The 21,174-nt window shown below is 41.7% G+C and overlaps 2 protein-coding genes across 17 annotated transcripts in view; both read left to right on the forward strand.

Moving 5' to 3' along the window:
- Positions 1–7,897, forward strand: part of mtr (5-methyltetrahydrofolate-homocysteine methyltransferase) — a 33,431-nt gene extending 25,534 nt beyond the window's left edge. For 3 of the 4 annotated variants that reach the window (XM_034569621.1, XM_034569622.1, XM_034569620.1), the window contains 4 exons: positions 795–995; positions 1,144–1,336; positions 3,206–3,318; positions 6,677–6,812. In XM_034569621.1, the coding sequence (XP_034425512.1) occupies positions 795–995; positions 1,144–1,336; positions 3,206–3,318; positions 6,677–6,766 (597 nt within the window). In that variant the 3' untranslated portion in view covers positions 6,767–6,812. Of the gene's footprint in view, positions 1–794; positions 996–1,143; positions 1,337–3,205; positions 3,319–6,676 lie in introns of all 4 variants that reach the window. The other variant, XM_034569619.1, reaches the window with a different exon arrangement.
- A 3,179-nt stretch (positions 7,898–11,076) lies between these two features.
- Positions 11,077–21,174, forward strand: part of ryr2a (ryanodine receptor 2a (cardiac)) — a 166,187-nt gene continuing 156,089 nt past the window's right edge. For all 13 annotated transcript variants that reach the window (XM_034569590.1, XM_034569604.1, XM_034569601.1 and 10 more), the window contains exon 1: positions 11,077–11,235. In XM_034569590.1, the coding sequence (XP_034425481.1) occupies positions 11,188–11,235 (48 nt within the window). In that variant the 5' untranslated portion in view covers positions 11,077–11,187. The remainder of the gene's footprint in view (positions 11,236–21,174) is intronic.

A 21,174-nucleotide genomic window follows, 5' to 3' on the forward strand; every position in this document is an offset into this window, starting at 1 on the left:
AGGGTTTACAGACCTGCGAAGAACATCCTTGAAGCCACTGAAAAGGATGAGTGATCCATGGTGTAGCACTAGCACGCAAACTTGGGACTGATCACACTGGCTGGCTCACCAGGGGAAGTGTATCTGATGATGGAGAGTGTCACTGACGATGCACCACCTACGTGTATTATAGCACAAACAAATGATAGAGTATCCTCACAAATGTGAAAACCATCAACGTACCACAAAAATATAATGATTGCAATGTTTAGACGGCAAACAGTTATTTAGATTCTTCATGGGTCATATTTCAAAGGTCTTAATTTTGTCCTCTCTTGGAATTTCTCAACAGAATCGTGCTCCATTACCTTCTGAAGAGAGTCATAGTCCTGAAATGATTATTGCATTTACTGGCTTAATGCTCACTACCTGATCGAGAGCCATCTTGTTCAACATTGTAAAAGATTTGGTGAACGAATACACATCATACACTGAGGAGCCACAACATAATGACCAGTATGATCTGCACATTCACAGCAGGGTGCAATGCATGTGTGTTAGGACACATTCCTTCAACATTCATCATTAAGATTTTCTAAAACCTGGACCACAGTAGTCCTTCTGTCGATTCGTAGTGAATGTCCTCGCTGTAGTTGCCTTTGTTAATTAGTGTTGAACCAGTCTCTAGCACATCTATCCTCCTCGGACCACTGATTCATACTCACCATTCCTGATAGAGGTCTAGTGTTGGATTTTTGCGCCCTGTACTTTTCTGAGAAATTGACCCTCATTATATGTGTGTGTGTGTGCCACAGGTGGAGAAGGACAGCTCCAGCTCCGAGCCCTTCCTGTGTGTGTCTGACTTTGTGGCCCCTGTGGACAGCGGTGTAGCAGACTACATCGGTGTGTTTGCTGTGAGTGTGTTTGGAGCCGAGGAGCTGAGTCAGCAGTTCCAGGCTCAGGGAGACGACTACAACAGCATCATGGTCAAAGCTCTGGCTGACCGCCTGGCTGAGGTACAGTATGGACAGCATCTAAAACATAACAGGCCGACACCACAGCTGGTAGCACACGGGTCAGTGAGTCATTGGTGCTGGTGACACATTAACTGCTGGTGCCGTGGTGTTTTTATGTTTCTGTTACAACTTACTGTTTCTCCTCCAGGCGTTTGCTGAGGAGCTCCATGCCCGTGTGCGTAAGGAGCTGTGGGGCTATTGTGCTGACGAAGCTCTGCAGGCCACGGACCTCCACAGAATTCGATACCAGGGCATCAGACCTGCAGCTGGCTACCCCAGCCAGCCGGACCACACCGAGAAGACCACCATGTGGAGCCTGGCAGACATACAGGACAAGATCGGTCAGAGCTCCAAAGAACCACTTCACTGTCATAGCTGCAGCTGAAAGGCTCAAATGCTGCTGTGTTGTTCACTCTCTGTTCTGATGTGTTCTTAGCATCTAAAACAACTAGTGAAATCATATTTTCAATCTGTACATTTACATGCACTCACGAAACCAGATTCCTCACTGAAACCAGGTTGAGCACATAATGTGAGAACACATTTACATGCATTGTAGTTACCTGGTTACAGTAAATCCATGTAACGCTGAGCCATAAGACGCTAAGCTTTGTGGAATTAACTCGTCTGACATTTAGCTACTCTCATACTTCCCCATGTGAAGTCTTCGTCCTTTATTATCCATTATCCAAGAGAAATCCAGCGTGGTTTCTCAATCATATGAGAATTAGTAATACTATTATTTGAGTGTGCGCCACAGGTTTATATTTATTTCCTCATACATCAGGTGTCAGGATTCACACCCAGGTCAGTTCAGAGGGTGAACACTGAGCATTTAGTGTGTTGTTTCTTTGTCTACTGGCATGTGTGATCCTCAGACACACCACAGTGTGTTTGTTATATGAGATTCAGTGGACTTGTAGGCAGTGATGTGAGCCTCTCTTTTTGGGGTTTAAGGCAGAATCGTGTAAAAAAGGGCAGAATATTGAAAGAGAAAGAGCTCTTGGTGCTTCATTTATTTTTCAATGGCACTCTGGTCTCACATCTTAAATAACCACACTGTGAAATGAAAGAACCAAACAAATATATTGTGGGATGAAATATAAGAAGCAGAGACATTAAGGAATGGAATAAGAGAGACCATTAATTCATCTTTTAAATACTGAACATGGAAAATGAATAATTCATTGTCAACTCCTTTTACTGATTATGTCACTTTGACTATATTAATTCATCGAGTACATGCAAATTTACATTTCTTTTTAAACATTAATTAATTGGCTCTTCTGTGACACCTTAAAAGTCCATCATCTTTTTGGTGCCCAGACTTTTCCCCAGAAACAGGGAGTCAAAGCTACTAAAACCTGAACTGAATATTCACAACTGTGTATAATGGTAATTTGTTTCATACAATATTTATAGTATGGTGCAGTGTATTTATAAAGCAATTACTTAGATTGGCAGAAAGGGCAACAAAATATGACACTGCATTTTCCTGGATTGAATATGACATGAAACAGTCACTAACCACATTAAGTGCCCACTTCCCATTGTGCTGCAGCTTATCTTACTGCTCACCAGTAAGAATGGATGTATTGTGGTTGACAGACACATTGTCTCTGTCTGCAGAAGGGATGTGTTGTGTTTTTCAGCTTGTCATAGCATCTCCACGAGTATCAGTCAATCTGTCTGTTCAACTTCCCTCTGATCGTTGAGCTCGTCTGCTTGGCTGATGCTGACTCAGCCAAGCTGCTGCCAAACTCCTCGTACTGTGTCAAGTGACGAGCATTAGTAATAGTGATGTTATCAGAAACACTGACAAATTCCAGTTTGAGCAGCTGCATGCAGGTGGGGGAACCTCAGGATGCTTTTGGAACACATCAGTGTGTGTGTGTGTGTGTGTGTGTGTGTGTGTGTGTGTGTGTGTGTGTGTGTGTGTGTGTGTGTGTGTGTGTGTGTGTGTGTGTGTGTGTGTGTGTGTGTGTGTGTGTGTTAGAGGGGGGCTTGTCTATTTATCATAATGTGGGGGCATACAACTGTTTCCACAATCACTGTGGAAACTTACCTTCCATTTGGGACAAAAGAGCCCCAGGGTTAGGGTCAGTCTCCACATAATGAGTACAGCCCTGTGTGTGTACTGGATTGTTTTTATCACATGGGTAATTGTTTGCTTTGCTATCAATGTGTGTGTTTTGTCTGTGTGTGTGTAGGTATCGGTCTGACAGAGTCCCTGGCCATGATGCCTGCTGCCTCAGTGTCGGGACTTTACTTCTCCAACCCTCAGGCCTCGTACTTCGCTGTGGGAAAGATCACCAAGGAGCAGGTAAACTAACCATCCACATCTTAAACTGCTTTCATTAAAGGTTCAGTGTGTAGAATGTAGTGACATCTAGTGGTGAAGTTGCATGTTGCAGCTGGATAGCCCTCCCCTCACACTCCCCTTCCAAACATGACAGAGAACCGGTGGAAACCTTCAGTTGTCATAAAAACTCAAAAAGTGTTTAGTTTGGGCTACTGTAAAAAACATTGCCGCCTCCATAGAGAGGACCCCCCCCCCCCCTGATGTTAATATAAAGTATTTAAATATAAAGGGCCCATTCTAGGATAAAGAAAACAAGAATTTGTACAATTTAGATGAAACACACTCGTGAAAACGTCACTAGGATTATTTTATATTTAATTTCTGTCAATAGATCCCTTTCACCTAAATCTTACACACTGGACCTTTAACGAGACAGTATTGGTTTTCATGTCACTCACATCAGCTGCTTTCAGGCATGCACTGAATTCCGGAGCTCCTCGAGTGGGAGCCTCCAGACTTTCCGCAGACTTTCTTTGGCCAGTTCCCGAGTATGAAGTCTGCAAAATGGCAGAAGGAGCTGATGTGAGAACACAGCAGGGGCTCCTCCACAAGCGAGTGGGTTTGTTGATGAAATTTCAAAAAAAGCGACACATGCAAAAATGAAATAAACAAAAAGAGAACAAATATCTCAGAATGAAAAAGCGGAGCCGTACACGTAGAAGACACCCAAGAAGATGTTTACAGTTTTTGGTGATCAGCGTGACGCCGGTGTCAATGTGCTGTAAACAAAAAACATGTGCAGCACCCCTCACCTGAGCGCTCCACAGATTTCTGTGTTGTTGCGAACATGTCTGAATGGAGAATCTCTTGCTGTGTTCTGCATGTGTGAGATGTAACCTCTGGGGAAAGTCCGGACCCAATTCTCAGAATTTCAGTGGACTTGTTTCTTTTCTCTTGTAGAACATGCCGGCCTTGTGCTAAAAAACTAAATCGAATTAGCAGCACAGTTTTCTAGTACTGCACCTTAATGCTTCATTATGTAATCATTTTATGATCTGTACCTTTGAGCTGCTTCACAGATGATTCAGACATTAGGAGTCACTTTTGATTTATGTTCACTTGTCAAGAATCTATTTACTCTGTGGCACCAAACTTGTTGCTTTAGCCATTAGAAACTGTGAAATTAGGCTTTTTCAACATTTGTTGTGTGGACTACTTTTAAAAACTCACTATACTGTAAACATCTTGAAGAGATGTGTTAGCCTAACAACATTAGGCAACAAACAACCCAATTTAATTCAGTTCAATTCAGTTTTATTTTTACAGCACCAAATCATAATAAACATTATCTCAAGGCACTTCACATAGTAAGGTCGAGACCTTAAAAATTAAAGAGAAACCCAACTGTTCCCACAGCGAGCAAGCACTTTCCCTCATTAACTGAAAGAAACCTCTAGCAGAACCAGACTCAATGTGGGCGGCCATCGGGTTGGGGGGAGTTTAAAAAAATGGGAAGAAGAGAGGAGAGGTGGTTGGAAACGAGGGGAGAGAGAGGAGAGAGAGACCAGGAACAGTTGTGTAATCGTCATATTTAAGCTCTGTCCGACTGGTTGAGTGGTATTTATAGATGTAAAGACCCACAATGCAACATCTGTGTAAGTGCCAGTGCCTCAGTCCTCTGATGCTGTGATGTTGTGTTAATATATCTGAAAAGAAAATCAATGAATTTAGCTTAAAGTATGTTACGATAAATAAAATATATTAACTAGATAAACCATTGTAAAATGTAAAGTAACAGGATAAAACATAATGATACTCAATCAGGAGTGTACTTTTTTTCATGGGTTTAATTTGTTATAATTTTCAGTTAGACCTCATGATGGCAGTGTTGGGTAAAGACAGATACAGTTATTTGCCAATGTAACATAATGTTGCAGCACCAGGGAGTCAGGTTAAGTGCAGGAGGTTTTCTTTGATATCGACAGTAGCCTTGGAAATTGATATAAATCAGAGACCACTGATGATGAGGAAGATGTTTTTGCACCCAGTGATAATTCAGAAGCAGAACACTACATGAGAATGATGCTGCTAGCTCAGATGACATGAGCTCCAAATATGGCGATGTCCAGGATGCAGCTTTAGAGGTGGTCACAGGGGAAGCTTGGACAGATGAGTGGGCTTCATATACAAACATGACAACAGCTTGTAATAAACACCATGCAGTAACACCTGCGTATTCACACGATTATCCATCAGCCAATCAAGTGGCATTCAAGCGTTCAAACATCAGAATGACATTTTTTTTATCTCAACTGCCATAGCTCTTTTTTTTTTATCATGTTAGAAAAGCTTGATAGAAACAATCATAAAATCCGCAATAGCACAAAGTTTTTCATCTGATCAGATGTTTCTGCTTCTATAGAAGAAGGAGAAAAAAAGCAAACATCACAACTTGCCCATTTCAAAAGAAAAAAACTCCAGAAGCCCTCTCTCCATTTCTTCTTTGCATCTTTCCTGCAACATTTCAAAAGTTCACACCACTTTACGAATTTGCTTGACAATTATATGTACACACCTAATGACTGACTGTGGCATGATTTGTGGCATTTGTGATTACTTCGTTAATTAGCTTGTTATAGCTATAACATGCTGCGTGTAAGATATGTATTTTACCATAGAAACATGAAATATTAGCCTGCATGTTAAGAAATATCACTAATCTTGGGGGGAAATTATGTGTTTAAATTATTTAAATTATTATGAAAACTTATATTATTGTAAATATTTGTAAAATGTTTTTTTTTTTTTGTGTTATATACAAGCACCAGGTGTACAGTGACAGAAGGATTAACTCAATAAAATATTTGTTTTTATATATATTTATGTCTGTATTGATATCAGCCTTTTTAGAGGGTAACATTTAGTAGAGGCAGGAGTCATAGTAGCATGTCCATTTAAAGGTGCAGTGTGTACGATTTAGGTGAAGGGGATCTATTGGCAGATATTGAATATAAAATGATCCTAGTGATGTTTTCACTTTTGTATTTCATCTAAATTGTAAGAATTGTTTTCTTTACCCTAGAATAAGCCCTTTATATTTAAATACTTTATATTTACATCAGGAGTGGTTCCTCTCTATGGAGGCTGCCATGTTTTTTACAGTAGCTCAGACTGGACAAACTAAACACCTTTTGAGTTTTTATGACAACTGAAGGCTACCACAGGTTCTCTGTCATGTTTGGAATGGGAGGGTGAGGTGAGGGGTATTCAGCTGCAACATGCAACTTCACCACTAGATGTCACTAAATTCTACACACTTAACCTTTAATTTGTAATGTGACTAACATTTGTATTTTCTCTGCTCTTTCTCTGTCTTCAGGTGGTGGACTACGCCACGAGGAAAGCGATGAGTGTGGAGGAGGTGGAGAGGTGGCTGTCTCCTATCCTGGGATATGACAGTGCAGCGTAGATTGTGACCACACCAGCAGTCAGCTGGACCACAGAGGGATCTGAGCCGGGATCCAGTCCAACCCTTGTATCTCACACAGGTTCTAACTGTGGCTGCGTACATTGGCATTTACTGGCATGCGTACTGCACAAACACACTAGGCTTTACCATTTCACACTGTCACTGCATATTTCATGATGATCCACAAGCTGTCCTCTGTGCCAACAGGTCATAACAAACTTAAAGTCCCCTCTAAAATCAATTCCCTCTGTTTTATTGGAGTGGTTCTATCATGTTTACTCATGTAATGCAATAGGCTGTTGAAAATCTCTTAGTTTGACATTACATTCACAAAGCTCTGTCTCCACCAGTGCTACGGGATCAAGCTAAAGTGATTGTCACAGTTATTTTGCTCATTGTTGATATCATTAAAGTTTTCTCTCTTAAACCTCGCCCTGACCTGATGTCAGTTAAACTCATTGCCACGATGAGTCCTGACTTCCTGTGATAACGTTTTTACATTTATCTTAAACGGTTCAACATTTTTAGACTTTTTTCTGAGATGAGAAGATCTCACTGAGCATCCACACGCTCCTCGGAAGGTCCCAGTTCCAAGAGATGTGAAGTCGTTCAGTGATGAATGTGCTTTGAAGTCGGAATATGGAAAAACATGGAGACTGTAAACAACATGTATTGTGTGCAACACATTGACGCCTCTTAACAACAAACGGCAAAGTAAAGGGATCAGGTGCGACAGACATAAATTATTTTAAACATGCATGTTAATCATAAAAAACATCTGTATTGACTAAACATTGGTGTTAGCGCCTGTCATACAGTTTGTAGTTGACATTAGAAGCTACTATTTAAAGCTGTTTGTAAAATTATGTTCATTGGATTATAAATGATCTTAGCAACTCGTGTGGCAACATTTTTGCAAACTTTCTGATTAATTGTTCCGACTTGAGATGGCGTTCACATAGATTTTCCCAGTTGCGAAATCATTTTCACGATTAACTATTTCCTGGCTCCTGCTTCATACTCGACACACACAGGACTGATGTCCATCTTCTCATCTCACTCATAGAAAGAAAGTGCACAAACATGTTTCCCAAAGTTTTAAATTCTTCCTTTGGATGCAAAAGGATTTTAAAGAGCCTTGTTCTAAAGAAAAAAACAACAACAGATACATAATTTAGATTGAAATCAGGACATTTCTGATCAAAGAATCAATAAATCATACTGTGAATCTGTTGTTACATTCACGGCCAAATTTGTGCCGTTTTTATACTTGGTGGTCCGGACCATTTCATCTCTTACTTGAAAAGCATCGATGTCAGGAGCTTAAAGTATAAATAAATGTTGCTTCAAATGAAAGCTGAGAACGAACTGACGGAACAACCAAACAGGAAAAGGCTGGACAAATAGTTGATGAATATTATTGAGTTCCCAAATGTTTCAGATTTGTATGTCAGAGAGAAAGTTTACATGTCTTGGCATACATTGTATTTATTTCAAGTTTGAATCTCTTTGTTTTCATTGTCTTAAGCCAGCTTTTCATACACTTAAGTACGAGTTTCATATCTACATCCATATATTGTTATCGTGTTTTATCAATGATGATCAATGGAATATCCATATCTGTTTATTCGAGGATCCTGACAAATTTTATATGACAAAATACAACAAAACAAGAATCTGCATTTCACATGTCTTAAAAGCCCTGATGTGCTGCAGCAGATGGTCTCATTTTGTGTGAAACTGTTTTACTTTCTTAAAAAAGCCGATAAATGGGTACACACTATTGACATGACAGTATTATTTTATGAAAAATAAATCGTTTGAATGTTATGTTGTCTGTGTGTTTCTGACTCTAAACCTCTGGTCTAGTTTACTGTTACGGATATGTCAGCCTATGAAGAAAGGTTTGGTGTCAGGATGTGCTACAGTAAGGTAATCAGACTCTTCACCTGACTTATTATCATAGAATATTTATATATATATATGGATATCTGGGTTCATAAAGTGAAGCCATGGTGGAAGTGCCTTAAAAACCGGTATTCTCTTGAATGGTCATCAGAGGGCTACTCCACTGGTTGCTTAATGGCAATGCAATTTGATTTATAAAGCACCTTTCATACAGATTCAACATAGATAGATTCAAGGTAGAATAGGTAGATTCAACATGTTCCTGTGAACATTAAACAAAAACAACACAGTTTTTGAATTTAAAGAAAACAATTGAAGATACAGACAGTTTGAGACAATTTTCAAGCAAAATATAAAAGAATAGAATAAAGAGGGACAAAAGAACAAAAAGCCATGAATTGTATTAAAATCTAAGAATAGGTTGGCAGGGAAAAGTAATACAAATAGAACTGTGTGAAATGGAAATTGGCTGATGTGCCTGTCTGTCACTAACCAGCCTGTATGCCTGTGTGCAGCCTGTCTTCACAAGCCGGAGACGATAGTCAGGCAGTGCATGTTCATGTGTTTTGGGGGGTGTAGTTTTGACGAAAGGGCCGATGGGACGTGGTAGGATGTATCAGTTGCTTAATTTAAAAGTGCCGCCTACTCTTGCTATTTTTTCCAGGATTACCAACCCTAGCTTTAATTCTAATTTGAATTGTTTTCTGCCACTGAGTTATTAGTTTGGATGCTAATTTTCAATATCATGTTAGTAGTTTAAATAAACTACAAAGTCTTTTTAGCTGGATGAGTCACCAATCGTGTACCACAGTATCCTACAAGTAATAAACAAAAATTTCACTCAGTGGGGTGCATAGCTCCTCCAAGGCCCAAACAGTTCCCTTTAAATTCAAGGCCCACTTAAAGACATAAATCATTTAAATATGCCTGATTTGTTTTGATCAAGAAACATGAATTATTCCCTGGTAAATCTGTAAAAAAACACCCTCGCAATGTTAATGAAAGTGAAAAAGAATCCTGGCTCTGTGCCTTTGTCCGGATCAGCACCAAAAGTTAATGGGTCCAGCTTTTGCCCATGTCCCATCCTTCGACCAACAACTAACAACCAGTCTGACAGATCTTAAATATGATGGTTACACAACTGTCTCTGGTTACACAACTGTCCCCCCTGTCTCTCTCCTCTCTCCCCCCTTGTTTTTTCACCCCAACCTTTTTTTGTTTTTCTCTCTGGCTCATTGTGGGAACTGTTGGGTTTCTCTATAAAACTGTATGATCTCGTTCTTACAATGTAATATGCCTTGAGATAATGCATGTTATGATTTGGTGCTACACAAATAAAATTGAATTGAATTTGCACTAACAGTCCCCTTATAAAATTCAGAAACATGTATTTGGATCTGCACTAAATTGCACACACTCATAAATACCGGTCCCCTTAAGGCAGCTGCACACAAGAGGGTAATCGGACTGATTTTAGACCCGATTTGCCCCTTCCCACAATCGTGGGGGCGTTCCCAACTGGAAGTCACTCTGTGCTTATTATCTGCCCAAATAATCCTGAGTGGGGGGGGGTTTACTAATGCTACCCAATCTTGATTCGTAAATATCACACATGTTTAATATTTACAATAACAGGCTCTGACAGAAACCTGCAAAATCTGCGAAAGCTGCAAAATGTATCCACCTTCTCTGCCATGACTTCATTCTGTCTTGGTTTTTGGTCCTACTCTGTATGTTTTTCTTCTGAAGTCACGTTTAATCACGAGGCCGTTCCACACTCCAGTTCAGAAGGTGGCGGTAATGCACCTAAAAGTTGTTTGCCATAAGAAGACTGAGAAGATATTACGAGTTTCTGGGAGATTTTAGGATCTCTGGAATCCCCACCGTGAAATCGTTTGCTACAAACAGCAAGTGTGTGGTCTGATGTTCTGGTCAAATCGTTTAGTGTGTGCGTTCTGAAGATTCATAATCGGTTAAATCTGCCATTATGTCTGTTGAAAATCCTCTAGTTGTGCATATCTATGAATGATTTATTCTCTGAGAAATCAAGGGGAAATGTTGACAAACACCCAATCTCACAACGTTAAAGAAAACAAATCCTGGGCTCGCCCCAAAGGGTAATGGGGTCAGGACCCGCCCCTCTCAGACATGTCATGGAAGTCGGTTGTGTAGTTTTTGCGTGACCCTGCAAACAAACAAACAAACAAACAAAGAAACACTGTCAGTGTCTTATTGTGATTACAACAGCATTAATCATGGGGGGGTGAACTTCCACAGCCACAGACGCGGGGGGGTGGATGGGGGCGAGGGGGGGGGGGGGGGATGCAGCGGCTCGCGCGCGCACGCACCCTCCTCCCCGCTCACACCTGTGCGGCTCCTCCCTCGGTCAGCGCGCGCCATCCAATGAGGGAGCGAGCTCCGCGGTGCGCTGGCTTTTTCCGTCTGGAGCTCACACAGACTCGAGCCTGGACCCCACCGCAGAGACACCGCCGGCATCTGTGTGACAGAGAACCATGGCCGAGGGAGGCGAAGGCGAGGATGAGATCCAGTTCCTGCGGACTGTAAGTGTGGCTGTCGCTCCCCTCGAGCCCGGTGCCGCTGCGGGGTGTCACTGCGTCTTTCTGCTGGGCTGTGTGTGTGTGTGTGTGTGTGTGTGTGTGTGTGTGTGTGTGTGTGTGTGTGTGTGTGTGTGTGTGTGTGTAAGTGTGTGTGTGTGTGTGTGTGTGTGTGTGTGGGCAGGGAGTTTACCGCATTAAGGATGACAGCTCCTGTGGTCATTGGTCAGCATCGGGTCCGCATCGTGAGGACATGGCAGAGGTGTGTGTGTGTGTGTGTGTGTGTGTGTGTGTGTGTGTGTGTGTGTGTGTGTGTGTGTGTGTGTGAGGGGAGAGGCTGTGCGCGCTGCGGTCCCTCTCTCGGATGGAGCAGTCGGAGCAGACATGCGTGCGGCCGCTGGTGTGTGTTGGGTGGATGCGGGGCGCAGTGCGGTGCGGGCTGGCTGCGTGATGCCTGCCTGCCGCAGCTGCTCCTCTTCCAATCCGCAGGAGCAAAACGCCACGGAAGCGTGTGTGGTTCTCCTTCCACCATGTCAGTCACATGTGGAAGTGGGGACGTGTGGGAGCTGATGGGGGGGGGGGGGGGGATTTGGAGGAGCTGGTGTTTTATACAAAGTCACGTGAACAATCGCACGTGAAATCCACTGCACCCGAGTATTTACTTTTTAAAGGAAGGGGGCGGACACACAGGTCGCTCTCCACTTCACATGCAGATGAATATGCCATGTATCTCTGAAGAGGAGTGTGTAGGGTTTCTGAGAGGATCCCGTTGTTTCCAGTGCAGCTCCTCTCGTTTTCTAATATCTTGACAGCAAAAGAAATATCGCTGCAATGATGTTCGTACAGCACGACTTGACTTTAAATAGGATGGGACCTCCTCATACAGTCATCTCATCAATTCGTTGTATAATGTTAATAATGGATCAACTGACTGTTTGTAATGTGGAAGGAATTATCACCTGACAGCGCACATCCACTCAGCTCATTGTTTTGGTTCAGTAACACACTTCTTATCAACCTCCGTACACCAGACATACACTCACTGTACACCACAGTTTAACCCACTGTACACCACAGATTAACTCACTGTACACCACAGTTTAACCCACTGTACACCACAGATTAACTCACTGTACACCACAGATTAACTCACTGTACACCACAGATTAACTCACTGTACACCACAGTTTAACCCACTGTACACCACAGATTAACTCACTGTACACCACAGTTTAACCCACTGTACACCACAGTTTAACCCACTGTACACCACAGATTAACCCACTGTACACCACAGATTAACTCACTGTACACCACAGATTAACCCACTGTACAACACAGATCAACCCACTGTACACCTCAGATTAACTCACTGTACACCACAGATTAACCCACTGTACACTACAGATTAAACACTGTACCCCACAGATTAACTCACTGTACACCTCAGATTAACCCACTGTATGCCACAAATTAGTGTTCTGTACGACACAGATTCATTTACTGTATACCACAGATTAACCCACTATACACCACAGATTAACTCACTGTACCCCACAAATTAATCTATTGTATTCCTCAGATTAACCCACTGTATGCCACAGATTTAACCACTGTATAACACAGATTAACCCACTAAATGCCACAGATTAAACCACTGTATACCACAGATTAATCCACTGAATGCCATTAATTGACCCATTATACACCACCTAATAATCCACTGTACACCACAGATTAAGACACTGTATACCATTGATTGACCCATTGCACACCACCTAATAATCCACTGTATGCCACAAATCAAGACACTCTAAACCAACGATAAATCAACTGTACACCACAGATTAACACACTGTATATCGCAGATTAACCTACTGTTTGCCAATGATGAATGAAATGCTACAGATTAACCCACTGTATGCCACGGATTAACGCACTGTATATGACAGATGAATGAACTGTTTCCCACTCAGATTAAATCACTGTAAACCACATTTACCATGTATGATACAGATTAACTCGTTGTACACCACAGGCCAATGGCAAGCAGCAGAAACCGAGACTATAGCTGGTGATCACAGTGGAGCATTTGGTAGCATTTTGCTGCATGTTAGCCAACCCGTTAGCCATTTTACAAAGCGCTGCCTCTAAAGAAGATACAACTTAATAGAAGGTATTGATGCAGTTTAAAGTTGTCCCAGATCAGTGTGAAATAACATGACACACACTAAGATAGAACTTGTTTTGATTAGCAACAGTAGCTCTGCACACATGCGACTGGACTGTTGTGATGAGAAAAACAGCCGAGCCTGAAGACAAAGCTCTGATTTTCCGTTCCACTGCTCACGGATGGTGATGAGCTGTGGGTGCTGAGTGAAACACAGACATCTCTGATACGTACTGCCACTGTGAGCTTTCTTTTAGGGTGTCTGTACTCACATATGCAGATACATCTCAGATTAGGATTCGGGCTAATTTTGCAATTGTTGCAGTTCAGTTTCATCAAGATGCCTCTCGGATCGCTCCCTCTGGGTATGTCCCACTGGTCGGGGCACACCCAATACATATATAGATGGTTTAAATACACTGGTGTTGGAGCACCTGCAGACGTGGCTGTGGGAAAGACCCAGAGAAACAGCTGAGATGGGTAGGTTGTGTTTGGAAACTGGGGTTTTAAGAACACACCCTTGATGCTATTATGTCTCTGCTGTAGGGACAGAGCCACTGCAGTGGAGGTTGCTGGTTACTGTACAGGCTGGCCCCCCAACAGGCCACCAGTCACAGTTTCAGCATGTGGTAGCTTCTGAGCCGTGACCTGCAGTGTGAGGTGCTGCTCTGTTTTCACATCTCATTCCTCCTCACACTGGCTGAAAGAAATTGGGTGCAGCTGATAGATTTCGATATGCAGAGACATTTCATCTGATGATTTGTAGGCATTGTGTCTTTTGTTTTTCAACCTTAGTATTGGATTTAAGTATGATGGCCAAAGGTGCAGTCCAGTTCTCCTGTTGCACAAATGTATGTCTTTCATAAAATATCACATTAGTTGATGTGTTAATGTGAATATTTCCGTGTTTTATAATCAGCATGTAATTGCATAACTGTTAAAATCTTTGTGAGTTTAATAATGTTTTATGTAGTTTTCTAAAATAAAACAACAGAACAGGATGAGCACAACATTTATTATAGTTAATTGTTTAAAGCTGATTGTTCAAATATTTAATATTTTTATGAGCAAAAAAACACAACTTTGAATACGAGTGGGACAAAAAAACATTTGACTTAAAACACCAGTTTTTTTTTTTTACACAATTCTCTATTTTATAGACAAAACTATGAATGGAAATACAATACAAGCCACAATATGGCCAGTTGCAGTATTCAAATCACTGGCGCTGCATTTTCTTTCAAGGCAAGAAGTGTAAGAGCATACCACGATACGTGAGTGATACAGCGATGCCTCGGAGTATAAACCATGCCATCTAGATCTGGAGGAACATTTGGTTTTGACAGATCCCAGTAAAAATCACATCATCATCATTTTTATATTTGACATTTTTCCATTAAAAATGTAACCACTTAATTTGTAACTCATCACAATTGCTGATCGAGACATTATTCCACACACTAAATGAAAATTGCAGCCATTAACACACTCACACACACACACACACGCACACGCACACGCACACACACACACACGCACACGCACACACACACACACACACACACACACACACACACGCACAGATCAAAAGCTATGAAAATGTGCAGTTTATTTGACGGACAGTTAAACATTCATAATTCAGTGAATGGGGACATCCACTAAGCAGCACTAATAACTAACAGCATCAGTCCTGATCTACAGAACATGTGCAGCAACACACTGGGTCTGGGTTGCTGCTGTAATGAGTTGTCCAAAGGATCAAAAGTCAATACATCCATCGTTTTCATACATTTGAAAATATTTCTTACATGAGCTTAAACAATTTCATATTTTACCAATAATCCAGAGCAAACTATGTGAGTGGACATTGAATGTCCACCAAGTTAACAGCATCCTGATGACTGTTAACCCCGTTCTTTTATTACACACGTGATGTTGAGAGTTATAAATAATGGTTAAATAAAAGTTTGTTGTGTAATTAACATCAAGCCACCTTAGATGTGGCAGTAGTGCATTTAATCCTGCTAGTTGTTTTGGTTGCTTTAAACGAGTTACTCTTCAATCAGTGTGATGTGTGCTCAGAGTAGTAAACCTGCGCCTACAGGCACTGCTACATTATGTGTTCCGACAACTTCAAAGTGGCAATTTCCAGAGATTAAACATTATTGAAGTCCCAATATATTTGATATAGTTAATGATTCGGTTTTGAATATTTATTTGATTGCCATTGATTACTATTAGGCTATTTCTTCATAGCAGACACGTAGCCCACCATCATTTAATTCAGTGGCTGTCTATTGAGTTGACAATGTTTTTTCTATCATGTACTCCAGTACTTGTTCCATGGAATGGATCTCACTCCTGGTGTTTGAGGTGCTGGGACTCTCTTGCTTTTGTTGGACGATGACACAGGTGGTATTTCCTGTTTGGACTTAGTTAGTATCTATTGTAAACCAATTTTGTATCGACCATTAAGTATCCTACCTCAGTTTAGGACTATCTTAAGCTCACCACCATTGTCTTTGCCTGTATACTAATGTTCAGTGTGACAGTGCTCGCTGCAGACGAGTCGCTGAGCCTGGTTCCAGTATTCTGATTGAGTTGTCAGTACTGCATGCTTTTGTTAGAGTGACACTGATGGTTATTGAGGCAAAGTGATGGATGTGTTCACCTCAGAACATCTTACCACTGTAATGGAGCAGCGCAGCGAGGACAGAGATGTGAGGCCACTTCACAGAAACTGAACCCAGGGACGGCATCAGGCTACTCCGCTTCATTTAATGCTTCATTAGCTGCAAGTGACTAATGTTTGGACGTGCACTGCATCTTCAACAGAGTCAAACGCTGCTGGCAGAGACAAGAGCAAAAGGCAGTAGCATAGCAACACTCATTCAAAAGGAGCGGACGATGCAGCGTGGCAACACAGACAGGAAACTGTTATCTACGGCAAACTGAAGATTATCCAGGAGTGCCCAAGGGTAATAAGGAAAGAAGAGACACTCACAGGGACACTCTTAAGGCTTATTTATATTCAACGTTAGATGCGTTGAATACAGAAAACGGACAGAGCCTTCTATCCATACTCTTAATTATTTTTTTCTGTATTTGTGCATCTTTTCTGAAAGCTTACAAATATGGATGAAACAGATGAAACAGAGCAGTACCACCGGAAATCATGGGGGGGGGTTGCCAATAGTTTGGAACTTTTTGAGGAGAGACTTTGCAAGCTGGTTAGAAACTACAGGCATTTGTTACCTTGCTCGTTTACAATGTGACCACTTTTGCCTTTTTCTTAAGAGGAGCATGATAACCTCCACCGTCTCCATCTTTGTTGTTGTCAGAAACCCTCGACTCTGCATCGCCCTCTAGGGGATTCATTGCTTAACAATCATGCCAATGTAAAAGACACATGGAGGTATGCGGGCAGTGATGGTGACATCATTTGAAAATAAATAATAATAAATGAGCCGTTAGTAAAGTTTAGTGGAAGAGTGATGGTGGCATGGGGCAGAAACATATTGTAGCCAGAACAAGTTGTCCAAAACAAGTATGCAGCATTAGAAATGATTACATATTTTGTCAAGGACATGCACTTTTAGTAACTTAATCCCAATTGCTCTTGGGCCATCCACAGTTTCCAAAGGTTTCAAGAGGTAAGGCGGGCAGATAAGTCCAAAGGTAGATATAACAATAAGATAAAAACAGATCTGTCCTTTTTTGTTTCAAGCTTGGAATCTTTTGTTATTTCTTGTTTTTCAAACATCACATTTTGTCAGACTTTAAGTGCAAGACAGTTGGGAAAGAGAAGTAAAAGAGCTGCACCACCTGCAAGGCTGTCTTTGTTATAATAATACAAATGATAATAATCATAAACATCTCAACAATGTTACCAAGTGCTCAACAACAAGAAGTAAAAAGTAAAAAAAACAATACAAAAAAACAAACAGACAGACATTAGTTACATAAGACACAAAGCAGTAAAAATGACTAAAACACAATCCGTGTACTGTTGTCAGACCTTTCAACAAAGGAGAACATGACACTCAATTTAATAATCCTGTTAGACACAAACTGAGATTAAATATCCACATATTGATCCATCTGCTCCGGCTGCTTCTCTCTTGACACAACATCAACATGACACACGTGCAGACAGATGGCTAGCTGGTGTTAGCTACCCATCAAATAGAGACAGACTGAGACAACATCTCATTAACAAACAGAGTGCAGATCAGTGTCAGTTACTCTTTTCAGTCTGTCCCTCTCTCTCGTTGATATGAGAGTCAGCAAAGTCATCCAGAGTAGGGGAAACGCCTGCAGTGGCAACAGTCCTGAAAACTGCAGCAAGGGAAACTAAGATAGATGGTCAGTTTTGGCACACACAAGATATTGCAATTTTCACGTTCATCAAGTGATGCTCACTGGGTCAAAACCCCCCCCTTCCTGCGGCTGTAAATGGTCAATCGATTTTTCAGAGCCTCACAAACTGTCGAATTTGATTCACTTCTTCCAGTAATAATTGGGAAGTCCAAGAAGAGCCGTGGTATTGAATAATTTCATCTTGTGCCGACCAACGCAAATGTCGGACATGAGCTGTCGACCTCTCAGAAGGACTCTACTCATGCACTTTGGGCCAAACATGCAGGACAAAGCCTTTTTCCACTGAGCAACTATGTTAGGAAAACGTGGAGTACCATCTTTCTACTTCCTCTGGACACAGACCCATGGTGCATCATGCAACTGTCATGAGTGCAGTCTGCTAATGTAGCCAGCTCCCATCCATGACACTTTTTGCTGAAAAGAAACCTCTTGTGCAAAATGTAATAATTCAGTTTTCACAATAAAGACATTTTACACATTTTGAGCTGTTTGTCTCCAGTCACAAGACACTCCCATGGTTGCTGTATGACCTTTTCTGAGTTCTTTACTGCTTCCAAGATCAACAGCCATGTTGATTTTAATGATGCCATATTTTTTGTTCTAGAGTCCCCTTCCTGTTATTCGCTCTACAATCGGAAGGGCAACAGAATATTGTTTTCTTGGAGGTAATGAATCTTGTAGCTGAGCGGGGGCTGTAGACTTCGTCCTGTGAGTCATTGTCCCAAGTTACTCACTTTTAAAATATGCTGGGGCTAAATTAGAGATCAGTGGAAAGTTGTGTGCAGAGGAGCAGGATCAGACGACTGGAGGCGGGGCAACTGAGGGCCTCTTGGTGGACTGGTGGGAATGGCAGGGTCCGGAAAGCTCCATGACGATGTAGGGGGACCGAGGGGGTGTATGGCTGATGGAAGAGGGGTTGACAGGGCAGGTGTCACTAGGACTTAGTTTGTTTCTTTATATAATATAAATAATGACCGATTCCATTTAGAAGATGACTCACTTTGGTTCTATAAACGAGCTGTGATGCTTCAAGTGTAGCTTTCTGTTAGTGAGCTGCTTTGACGTGGACAACCTGTCATTCGTATTCCCAGTAGGCGAGCAGCTGCACCGCTGTCCTCTCCATCAGCTCATCATAGCTTCTCATAAAATCCTCTGCAGTCTCATTTTCCTGTCTTCCGGTGCATTGCTAGATTTGCTGTAGATCAGGTCGTCCACTCTCATTGGTTGGGATTACCTGCACTGTGTTTAGATGGCTCACATGGTAAATTGGCTGCAATGGCTATTTCCTCAGCACTAATTCCATCAGTACAACAACAGAGGAATTTATTTGATAAGTCACTTCAATAAATCAACCAATGAGACTGTTATTAAGATCTTATTGACCCATGCAGTGCTTCCCTTTACATGAGGTCGGGCATCCAGTGAATGGTGTGTTTTGTTGATCTTAATGAAAACCAATTGGCTTTAGTGATCGGGTTAAACTGTTTGAAAGGTCATTGATTATTAGTGGTTTGTATCTGTTCAGCTCATTGCTTGTAATCAGCCCAACCTCGTCACTGCACCACTGGCTTCACCCACAACACAGCTGTCAACAGATGCTGTGTAGCTCTACTTCCTTTGTCAGACATGCGGCCAGGGCACTAAAAGCAGCAGAGCAACCTCCCTTTACAAAGACGTGTGTGTGTGCATCATATCCACAGTTTCTAATAGCAGTTGTCAATTTCCACCCAGCCTTTTTGTTTCCTCTTCCGTCTCCCCCTCCCTCCCCCTCCTCTTGTTTCATCCTTACCTTTCACCCCCCCCCCCCCCCTCCCCAACACCACCCATCCCACTCTCCTCCAGTCCTGCAGCACTCCCCGCTAAGTGCTCTTTGAATGCAGATCAATATATGGTTACTGGTGACTGCTGATGTCTCAGCACAAAGCTAACAGCATGGCAGCAGCCGTGTGTTTGTGTTCATTTAATCTCTCTTACAGAGAAATGTCTGTGTTTGCACACTGTTAAAATGGACTGAGCTGAGAATTCCACTGCAGGTCAATTAAAGGGACACCCCACCCATAATCTTCACTCATCTGCTGTACCTTGATACAAACTGTTTGTCAGTATTTCAATTAAGATGTTTAACTGTGAGGAGCATCCTCAGTAGGAACCACATCATTCTGGTGCTTTGGGACATGGGTGGAGACTGAACGTAAATTCACTAGATGTGGATTTAAAAAGAAAGAAAGATAGATCCATGAATTATTCTCTGAGAAATCGAGTAAGATGTTGAAATACAACCTATTTCACAATTTTAAAGAAAGTGAACAATAAAATTGTTGTGATCCGCCCCCTAATCTGGATCTGCACCAAAATTGAATTGGTCCTTACCTGACCCATACTGCATGCTGCCTCCAGCTTTCGTGGTAATCCATCCAGTTGCTTTGCATAATACTGCTACTTAACTGACAAACAAACAAGCAAGCAAACAAACGAAGGCAGATGCAAACATAACCTCAGCGGAGGTAACAATTGAAATATTGGACTTGAATTCTTAAGTTGAAACATTTGAAGATGCAGTAAAAGGACAGGCGCTGTAGTAAGAGTGCATGTGTGTGTGTTTGCCCATGTTTGATGTGAGGCCTCAGATTCAACTATGGAAGACAAATTATTTTTTACTTCATTATTTCCGTTGATAACAAGAAGACAAGTACAGTTCGATTGTTAACATAAAGAAAACAACTAGATTCCTCAAACTAAAGTGAAATGAAATAATGTGTTTCCTTTAAAAATGACTGATTAGCTCTTTCTGATTGGATGCCTCTCTCAGCACCACGACCCATTTGGTGTCTTCAAATCTCCATTACAGCGAAGACCAATGTGACTGCTTCCTGATCTGCCACTGCTATGATTGTTGGACCCCTCCCGAAAAACACCATCGCCATTAATGTTGGGTAACGATATTTGTGAGGATGAAAAGACAAACTCAGGAAAAGTTCATGGTTGGTCAGAACCTGAGAGACTAACAGCCGCATGCTTCCTTAATCCATAACTCCACCATTACCTTCTTCCCTCTTTAAAAGGGTCAACACTTCCTCCTTTGCCTCTGACAGCAGAGCTCATAATAAGTACAGTAGCTTTTATATATAACTTTTATATATGAACTCACTTTCTTGTGACGACAGGTGACAATCCTTGCTGTCATCCTACTGCACAGGGAGATGTCCACCATTGTTCCCTCAGGTATTTCATTATATTGTACATTGGTCGAAAGAAAACCAGGTTTTGTCAGCTTACTGCTGAGCGCCTTTCAAGAGTCACTGCAACCACAGCCAGTGTGAGGTTTGCTGGTGTTAGACGAGTGGAGTGCAGTGTACAGATATGAGCGAGAGGCGAGTTCAGCCTGTGGGTAGGCG

This window comes from Hippoglossus hippoglossus, chromosome 19, assembly GCF_009819705.1.
Source record: "Hippoglossus hippoglossus isolate fHipHip1 chromosome 19, fHipHip1.pri, whole genome shotgun sequence".
In the NCBI taxonomy this organism is placed as follows: Eukaryota; Metazoa; Chordata; class Actinopteri; order Pleuronectiformes; family Pleuronectidae; genus Hippoglossus; species Hippoglossus hippoglossus.